The 10,747-nt window shown below is 37.2% G+C and overlaps 1 protein-coding gene across 1 annotated transcript; it reads left to right on the forward strand.

The window, feature by feature from the left end:
- The first annotated feature begins 243 nt into the window (after positions 1–243).
- LOC125235500 (leukocyte surface antigen CD53-like) lies at positions 244–9,229 on the forward strand. The gene is made up of 5 exons (XM_048142071.1): positions 244–344; positions 743–934; positions 5,929–6,081; positions 7,038–7,235; positions 8,927–9,229. The coding sequence occupies exons 1-5, from the start codon at positions 267–269 to the stop codon at positions 9,005–9,007; spliced, it is 702 nt and encodes a 233-aa protein (XP_047998028.1). The 5' UTR covers positions 244–266; the 3' UTR covers positions 9,008–9,229.
- The last annotated feature ends 1,518 nt before the right edge of the window (positions 9,230–10,747 follow it).

Below are 10,747 nucleotides of genomic sequence, written 5' to 3' on the forward strand. Positions count from 1 at the left end.
ACTTCACTAAATCCCTCAAGACTCAATTTCCCACATAACGAGTATATGATTGATATCAACAGTAAAATAACATAACGAACCGAATTGTAGATAAGTAATATTATGTTTTATCAGCTATTAAAAATACAATAATTTAGCATTATCTGAAAAATAATTGGCTGTTATGAATATTTTATCGAGTGCAACCACAAACATCCAAAATTAATAAAAGCATGGTTTAGTCGCAAATCAGTTACGAGAAGAGCGACCGTGTCAGTAATAAAAAGATGCAAAAAATAATGAAGATGGGGTGCCGTGAAAATATAGAAAAATACGTCTTAGTTATTGCCAACTTGGTCTTTGCGGTAAATATCCGTGCGGTTATTTTGTTATTCTTCAATCTATATTTAAGATTTGACCTAGGAGACCGACCCTCTCCACTCCTTTTTGTGGGAGGTAGTCACGAACGAGGGCTATTCATCTAAATCAGGGTTGCTGGTTCAGATTCGCCTAAGGAACAAGAAGATTAACACTAGGTATCTCTCATGAAACTCATGTCAACAATTCTACGTCTTAACCTAAATGTCATTATGTATAAGTACTCATTCGGCGAATAAACTAGCCGTGATGTGGTACAATGAATTCTCATTAAATAATCACCATAAGTAAGCCCATTTATATAATAATAAAAAAAAACATTAATATGTATTTCATTGGCGTAGAGGTGAAAATGTAAATAATATTAAAAATATATTGTTTCCAGTTATCTGGTCTCGCACTCCTGGGTATCGGAGTATTCATGAAGCTAAACGGCACAGTTCTAACATCGATAATCGAAGTTGGCTGGTATGAGTTCAGCCCCATCGCCGCCATGGCGGTGGGATCCATAGTGTTCTTCGTGGCTTTCTTGGGATGTTGCGGAGCTATTAAGAAGAGCAACGGTGTATTGGTTACTGTAAGTAGTACGTAACAAAAAACACTCCATAAGCTTGATCATACATACATACAATCACGCCTGTATCCCATGAAGGGGTAGGCAGAGCACATGAAACTACTCAAGTTTCAGTGCCACTCTTGGCAAATAAGGGGTTGATAGAAAACGAAATTGTGCCATTGCAGTGACAGGTTGCCAGCCTCTCGCCTACGCCACAATTTAACCCATATCCCACAGTCGCCTTCTACGACACCCACGGGAAGAAAGGGGGTGGTGAAATTCTTAACCCGTCACCACACGGGCACTTTTAATTGCTGTAAAAGCACTTACAAAACTTTAATGAATGAAATTCCTGTTTTTTTGCTTGCGGTTTTGTTTTATAATAATAAAAATAAAAATAAATTCATGCGTAGAACCAAAGCTAAACATATCTAGGAACTTATATTAAAATATATTCCATAGTGTAAATATACGCAACGAAAAAATCCCCTTTCCTCTTTATACCACATTGAGTAACTGTTGCGGATTCCAAATGAATTAAAACATATCCCTTTGAACCAGGTATCGAATAGGGAGCTAAATCCATTGGTTATTTTAGTTATTTACCATAGTAGACAATGTACAATTCTGATAGATTGATTAAGGTCGTTAATACTCGGTACCTAATTGCAATGACGCAAATTCTTTAACCGTTTTTGTGCGGATGACACGCCTGGCGTGCTACCAAGGTTTTTTGAGTGTGGCGTATGACACACGAGGCGTGTCATTTTAATATCGACAAGTTGTTGGGCCACAGCGTGAACTTTTCGAAAATGGAACACGCAACCAATCGGTTAATTAAGTAAATACATGTAAGATTATGTCACGTAACGACACCTAGTGAGTATCTGTGTTACTAACGTGGTATGTATTTTTTTACTTTTATGATTTAAATTTTTCTAATAAATAAATAATATGTTCTAGTTAAATTAATAAAATTACATTCCTATACTTTCAGTCCATTTTATAGTTTCAGCATAAAGGTTTGTGTGATACTATACAGCACGACCACGGATGATTTTATTAATTCTGATGCGGTACAAATTCACGAAAAAAAACCGGCCAAGTGCGAGTCGGGCTCGCGCACAAAGGGTTCCGTAGCAGCAAATATAATAAACTTATTATGTCAATTTATACACCTGCCAAAATTACAGTTAAATCAACCTATCTCAAAAACTATAAGAGATACTTTGATCAAACCAAAAATCGTTGAAAGAGTTAATTAGCATGCATCACCTCTATTTTTTTTAGAATTTTATACCCCGTAGTTATAAAAATAGAGGGGGGGGGACATACTTTTTACGACTTTGAGAGCTGATATCTCAAAAACCGTTCACTTTAAGAAAAATGTTTTTTAGAAAACTTTATATCATTTTAAAAGACCTTTCCATTGATACCCCACACGGGTATGTACATCGAAAAAAAAATTTTCATCCCTCAGTTACATGTATGGGGGGCCCCACCCCCATTCTTTTTTTTACTATTTAGTGTCATAATTTTGTAGCGGTTCATACAACACATATTCCCATCAAATTTCATCACTGTAGTACTTATAGTTTCCGAGTAAATCGGCTGTGACAGACGGACAGACGGACAGACGGACAGACGGACAGACGGACATGACGAAACTATAAGGGTTCCGTTTTTGCCATTTTGGCTACGGAACCCTAAAAATGTACTTTTTTGTACTGACGTTTAAAAAAAATGTACCCTTATGATTTTGGTGTTTCGACATAGGGCCCGGGGTCGTGCTAGGTAGGTAGGTACTCCCTGGCACGACCACACTATATTTAATGAGATTTTAAATTTCTGTTGCAGTACAAATTCACGAAAAAAAATGTACTTTTTTGTACTTACCTTTTAAAAAAAATACCCTCATGGTTTAAACTTTCACGATTATTACACATAATTATTTTTAAATCGGGACTTAATCGCGTATAACTACATATTAAACTGACCTCCAACGTTTCAAGGACGGCGTTGTCCCCGTGGTCTCGGAGAAGACTGGCTTGAAATGACATCAACACCTTCTGACAGCCGCGCGAGTTTTTCGAACTACCCGCACTTGGTTTTGATTATCAACTTGAACTGTTTGCGCACTAGGGATGTTACTCTGTCGACATACAACACTGACGATATTCGATTTAACGACTGTCGATATTATTTTCGGCTTACACTTATTAATGACAGGATTCCATGTGGATGAGATCCTAAAACCTTCGTCCCGATTGAAATTGCGATGTTTTTTGATTTCAATGGCTTCACGCACTTTTCTATTGTAGAAATGGCGTTCCGTGGAAAGGACTTTAGGGTCATGTAGTTCGATCCAGTGGTTTGGCCCTGACTCTAACAAATGTTCAGCCACGGCAGACTTGTTGACCTGACGATTTTTCACAGCCGCGATGTGCTCCTTTACCCTTTCTTCTATGGTGCGCTTAGTTTCTCCAATGTAGGAGCTACCACAACTGCAATCAATTTTATAAACGCCAGGTGATTGAAACGGTATAACGTCCTTAGGTGATCTTAGGCTTCCTGCAACTTTGGATAATAAAGAACCACGAGCGAAGCGAGTGGTTCGAGAATAGAATCCTGAACTTGCGAGTTTTTTAACACACGAGAAGTAAAATACATTTGCACCCGAGTGTAACACAAAACTTTTCCCCTCACTATAGCGAGGAAACTACAACGCAAAAAATGCGTTTATCACTGATTCCAGTAGTTCCACAGGTGGTAAATCATCTTTATTACTAGATTTACCTACTTTTATCAATTTTAAAACAGTTAATTTGACTATATTCAAGGTCAAATTACATTACCCACTAGTGGATAAAATGTGTTTTTACCCGCTGCTATTAAAAGACAAAACACGTGTTTCCGAGCTAGGGAGGGGAAAAGTACATTTTTTTTCGTGAATTTGTACTGCAACAGAAATTTAAAATCTCATTAAATATAGTGTGGTCGTGCCAGGGAGTACCTACCTAGCACGACCCCGGGCCCTATGTCGAAACTCCAAAATCATAAGAGTACATTTTTTTTAAACGTCAGTACAAAAAAGTACATTTTTTTTTCGTGAATTTGTACCGCATCAGAATTAATAAAATCATCCGTGGTCGTGCTGTATAGTATCACACAAAGGTTTTGTTTATCTAGTTTATTCAGGACTTTTTGGCTAGTTACCTCTATGGTGGGGAATTTGAATTTGGATAGAGAAAAGAACAAATGAATGGGGAGATGGAAAATTCTGGACGTGAAGAAAAGGCGTTTTCTGATTAAATATGTACAGAAATTAATTTTATAAGATAATAATGATGTTTATTGGCATGGAATGTACACATGCATCTCGAAGAACTTTATAGATGCATAATAAGGAAAAGTTTTAATTTGGTGTTTTGGAAATGCATAGTTCCAACATCGAGGACAGGAGCAATAGGTCCTCAGACTATCGGCACTACAGCTGTTGCTGATATGCGTTGGCGTTTCGATGGTTGTGCCGATACCTAATAATTTTAATGCTTGTCTGCTGAAGTATTTTCCGGTAAGTGTTACCATAGTTCAATCTTAAAAGGAGTAGGGAAATTCTTTAGCTTATAAACGTGGTTCTTATTATTCTATTTCTATTGTAGGGGAGGAGAATGTTCATACTTCACTAATGAATACGGAGCCGGGAACGGAGTGTTTCTTCGGGGACTTCAGCGATAGCAGGTACCTTTTGGTTTGTTTCTTTTTACAGTTAAAATCTTAATTTAAAACCTTTCTATTCAAAAGTTAATAACCATAAAATGAATACTTGAAAGCCTATCTCATGATTGCAACATTTGCCAGATCCAGTTTTAGTTTCAGTTCTAGTTATAGCATAGCATTAAGAGTCACACATTTACTGAGTAATAATTTTTGTTTACAACAATTTGTTTGGTGATGGTTTAATCTATAATATTAGGTTTATCTTAAAATTAGTTTGATCTATGGATGGTGATACACATAGGATCTGTGTTTTTCCTAGGTTTTATGATCGAACTGAACTTGATGTAAATAACAGTTTAACGAACCAAATCTTGCTCTACCAAGTTACTGAGTTAGGTTTTATTTAGGGTGTACATAATAAAGAATTTTGTATAAAATACTGGTGTTTCTTTATACTTTCCCAAACCCTAGGTATTATATCAACAGCCGGGCATATCTCTTAGATAGGTTGGTGGCATAATTGGCGCCCTAAGTACGATTAGTCCACAATCCTAACCACAAAATTAAAATTTTGACTAAACCCCCGACATACTGGACCGATTTTCATGAAACATGGCTAAGAACACTCCCGACTAATTCAGTTTTCAAAAAAGAAAATCGGTTCATCCGTTCGGGAGATACGATGCGAACAAACAGACACACAGACAGACAGACAGACAGACAGACAGAGAAACGGACAAACAGACAAACAAACAAACAGACAGACAGACAGTAGACACGTCAAATTTATAACACCCCGTCTTTTTTGCGTCGGGGATTAAAAACCAAAGTCACGTTTAAATTATATTTCTAAGGTCATCTAAATATCAATCCCTTCACTTGGAACGAGTAAGGTACTATAAATACGAGTTAAACATTATCCCCCTTATTCATAAACGTACACAGCGTACACTAAACTTATCACGCCGGTAAAGTTCGTTTGTCCCTTTCATTGCCCGTGTGGTGACGGGTTAAGAATTTCACCACCCCCTTTTATAAGCTTGATCAATATTGACATATTTACTTTTTTAAGTTAACACTGTTTGTTGTTCCGAAAAGATACCTACTCCTAATTTATAATTCAGTATTTAACAGATAGCAAACTGCCGCAGGCCAGCAAAGGCCTACGGCGTTATGTACGCTCTTTTGCAACTTTGTTTTTAAAATATCACTAGTCTGATGAATCCTTTGGCCATTATATCTATCAAGTGGAAATGTTTATTATTTTATTATCAAAAATAACGCATTTATTCCAGTACTCGATCATCATGATACTACTGTTGGTGCTGACGGTAGCTCTGGCGACGATAGTGTTCATAGATATAGGCTCTCTGGGCGCCACCGTCATGAAGGAATTGTACTATGACTTCATTAATTATCAGCCACAGTTCCATGAGATCGAAGCAGAGGTAAATATTCATTAATTGATTAATATTGTTGATTGATTAAAATAATGTGATTAAATGAAGAGAAGATAACACCCTTCTACTATTCCATATTCATATTCATTTATTCAATGCAACCATGGAATTTTTACAGAGGTGTTTACAGATTGTACAGTCAAGTGTAAAAATATGGGTGTACACATCTTACTCAAAAATATGTCCTATAGCATCTTAGTCCGGTGTAATAAGAGCGTAGTACCATATTTATGAGACGATTATTTCGATACGTATTTTTGCACTTGACTGTACTTAGGTACAAACATGGACCTACTAGGGTGTAGCATTTTTACATATAAATAGTACAACAAAACAAAAACAACATGCACTTACAGGCTAAGTTTGGTCTCCTAGGAAGTCATGCAAGGAATATGGGCATAAACTCAGTAGATAGAATTTTAATTTGTTTACAAAAGTTATGTATTTTTTCTCGCTTAATATATTTTGAGGAATTTTATTTAAAATCGTCATAGCCATTGCATGAGGTCCTTTATTGAACATTTGCAGCGTCGCAGGAACATTCATAAAGACTATTTCGTTGGCGCAAGTTATACGTTTCTGAACTATGGTATTTATTTTCTTCGAATGGATTAACTTTAATTTAGTATAATTTTTAACCAAATCAAAGACAATTAGGAGTCTACTGTACAGTCGACTACAAAGAGATGTATCCACTTTTTCACCTTATTAAAAAGTGGATACATCTCTTTGTAGTCGACTGTGCAATCTACGTACCTAAGTAGATTTCATCTCAATTGGTAGAGATTTTAGTTTCCCCCACACTAAACGTGTTCAACGAGTTGCACACTTTTTATTCAGAGGTTTTTATACCTAATAACAAAGTTCCCATGACAATGACATGTCAATGTACCTACTCTAGACAGCGCGGAAGAAGTCATGATCCAATATACCTATTCTTCTAGCTGATGTGCTGTGGACTCGACGGCGCAGAGTCCTACGGTTGGAACAGCAGTTCTCTGCCACCAAGCTGCTGCCCTGAGGACGTCGTACGTTGCTCTATCGTTCAGTCGTACCCTGGCTGCAACTTCCGCGTCCTGGACTTCATCACCACCGTCAGCACAGGGATTAGCGCTATTTGCATTGTCGCCGCAGCTTTGGAGGTAATTTTAAAAATCTAGACACTCCACGATGTAACATGCAATAGGTACCTATGTGGTGTAACAATGTTTGAGTACTTCCATTGAACCTATCAAGAGTTATAAAGAGCTATAATGTTTCACGAAATAACCCCGTCATGTCCAATCGTCTAACTTATTAATGATTTCATGACTGAATTTGTGTTTCCCGAAAGTAACAAGCCGAAACATTTCCTATTCATGCTAAAAACTTTCAAATAAGGTCAGTATCGGGAAGACCGTCTACCCAGAAAGACCGTCTACTGAATATAACTTTTGTATTTATATATCTATCACTTCTTACACCTCCGTAGGTATACCAGTTTTACGTCTATAATCCATTGGTCTTCAATTAGATATCCCTAAGACGAACATTAGTTAACAAAAAACTTGATTCGTGTAGGCATATTTGTGCATTATGTATGTAACGTAGTAATTTAATAATCGTTCTTTCTGTCAATGTACAATTGATGCTCTTAAAACGCGTTCAATTTACTGTTTTATGTTCTGAAATATGTACCTTCCATTGCGCCTAGTCGGAAAAACCGGCTTATAAGAGTAAGGCACCTTTTTTAGGCTTTATGGTAAATAAGTAAGTCGAGTTTAAACGGGTGTTGTAGGTTAATTTTAATTATAAGTTTCGGCTTTGCTTTTGTCTGGACCTGAAAAAAAAAGGGTATCAACCTCATTTACGGGACATATGACGGTCTTGCCTTAAAAATAGAAAAATGCTGATATGTTGAAAATATCAACGTTATTTGTTTTAATATCTATCACATTACTCCCTATTATTACAGAATATAACAATGAACATGATTTTGATACTTATTTCCATATGAAATTGTCGACAATGAGCACTAGACGGTCTTGCCTTACTTAGCGCGAGGAGACGGTCAACCCGCCATAAAACTTTCATTCACCAAAGTATTATAAAAGCTGTGTAGAACGTAAACTTTATAGGACCATGCGGATCACTCCAGACTACTTTAATAGTCTAGTTTTATCCACTCAAACTTAAAAAAAAAAAACACAATATACAGTCTGCGCAGTAATAAAAACGCGGGCCAGCTGGTCCCCACCCCCCACAGGCTCGCGAAATCCAAACGGTCCGTCCACGTCCTCGGCCCCTTGGTGTACGGCAAGCTACCAGTCACCGTCAGAGATGCACCTTCCTCACATGTATTTAAAGGCAGGCTTAAACGATGGCTACTAAACGCACAGTTTTACGATATAAATGAATTGTTAACCTAAGTAGACTAACTCACATACTTATATATAAGATTTTGATACGTACAATGTACATACTAATTATACAATTATAATGACATGTGTCCAATTATAAGTAGAATAGTACTAAAATGTAAAATGGAAACTGACCTATAACTGATGTTATTAATAAATATTTTCTTTTCTATTTCAAATAAAGTATGCCGGTCTCGCCCGCACTGACCTTACCTATTAAAGAAAAAATAGAAAAAAATACGCTTCCGCGTCCATATCATGTATAAGTTCATAAAGAAAATAATAGAAAGTAATGTAAGGATCAGGTAGGGCAACCGCAGCTCAAAGCATTACGATTGTCATCTTAAGATCCCAGGGTGGGTGGAATTTGGAAATTAGGTAATTAGGAAAACTATTGATTGGTGGACTATAATAATTTAAGTTTTCCTTTACAGCTGGTGCTGGTGGTATTCGGTCTCTGCCTCGCGAAACACGTGCGAAACAACGAGAGGATATCAAAAATATCACAATACTGAATATGTTTCTTACTTTGTATTAATATTAGCACAGATATTTTTTCAGTCCAAAGAAAGGACATACAATTTATCCGGGAAACTTTCCACACCCAAAGTGCAATAATTTATAATAGGCTAGTTTCCTATACTTAAAAGAAAAATATTTTTTCTACTCCCGTGTTGTTATTCGTCATTTACCGTGTCGTGCATACGAGTAGATGGTTAAAACCCTACATAAAAGCTGCCCGCCCCCGCCCGGTGCCCCGAGCACCCACGCATACGATATAGCTCTTAAAGCATTGTGAGGATGCCTTTAAGGGATATAGCGGGCCGCGGGGCGCCGGCCGGGGGCGGGCGGCCCGCGGCCCGCTATATCCCTTAAAGGCATCCTCACAATGCTTTAAGAGGGGGAGTGCGAGTGACAGGGTCAGTGCAGAAACATTGCAGAGGACAAGTCAAAATACTTATAGGAAACAGTGCGAATTTCACGAAAGTTATTCTAGAAAACTAGGTATTCAAAAGTAAGTATTGTATGCAACGGTGTTTAACTGAGTCAAAAAATACTCGTGGCGTCTTAATAACAATTTTCGGCTTCGCCTCAAATTGTTACCCACGCCACTCGTCTTTTTTGACCTCCTTTAAACGCCTGTTGCATAAAATACTATTATGTAGTACACGAAATAAATCACCACATAATTAGAAGAATAATTTGGGCAGTAGTCATGTTTAAACATAATTTATATTTAATAAGTCAAAGAGAAAGATATAAAGTAAATGAATTGACCGTGACGTCACTCCTCAGTATTTCATAAATAGTAATTCCATGTTAGCAAATCGTTTTGACAGTTCTTAAAAAGAAGCTGATTTGACTAGTAGGAAACTAGCCTATAGCAGCGTCTATTCATTGACGTTTGAAACATATTGCTCAAATTAGAAATTATTGCCTTTGATTTTTTACCAGGCGTTATCCAACTTATGTAGCCTACTCCTATAGCCACGCAAACGAAGTCACGAGCAAAAATTAGTAATTATACTTACAGTTTGTAAGTTGGGTAAAATTGAATCATGCCAAGTTCAACGGAACGTAAAAGCTGTAGGTAGGTAGGTAGTCGTAATTACCTGTTGTAGCCGTAGCCGAATGGCATTTCTGCGACGCGAAACGAAAACGAAACGCCGCGAAAGGTAGTCTGGCTCTGTCGCGCCAATACGCAAGAGCAACAGAGATAGATATCTACGAGCGTTTCGTTTCGTGAGCCATTCGACTACGTAGATACCCTGGCCTCGTAGCCGAATGGCATTGCAATTTATTTCTATAATATTGCTCTTGCGTATTGGCGGACAGAGCCAGACAGCATTTCTGCAGCGTTTGGCGTCGCAGAAATGCCTTTCAGCTACGGGGCATGTACTTCTAGTCCTACACTACATAGAAAGATAAAAGCGGAAATAAAAGTAAATCTTACATTTTATAATATTTTAACGAATATTATGCTCTTCATTAGTCTCAACCATGACCAGCTTTGAGAAATGGGCTACAACTATCCGGAATTATACCGACCCTATTAAATAACGAAAATTACCATAATACAAACGGAGCTAGTTTATTATCAGATTTATCAACAATATGACATGCAAGTTAGAAGTCATATAGATAATCTGCTATAAATACGATTTAGCAAAGTATCGCAACAGTCATTGGCTGTTTTTATCGAGCGATTTCTCCACATACTAGTGTAAGTAGATAACCACAATAGATAAGATTCT

Source organism: Leguminivora glycinivorella, chromosome 17 (genome assembly GCF_023078275.1).
Source record: "Leguminivora glycinivorella isolate SPB_JAAS2020 chromosome 17, LegGlyc_1.1, whole genome shotgun sequence".
NCBI classification, from domain to species: Eukaryota; Metazoa; Arthropoda; class Insecta; order Lepidoptera; family Tortricidae; genus Leguminivora; species Leguminivora glycinivorella.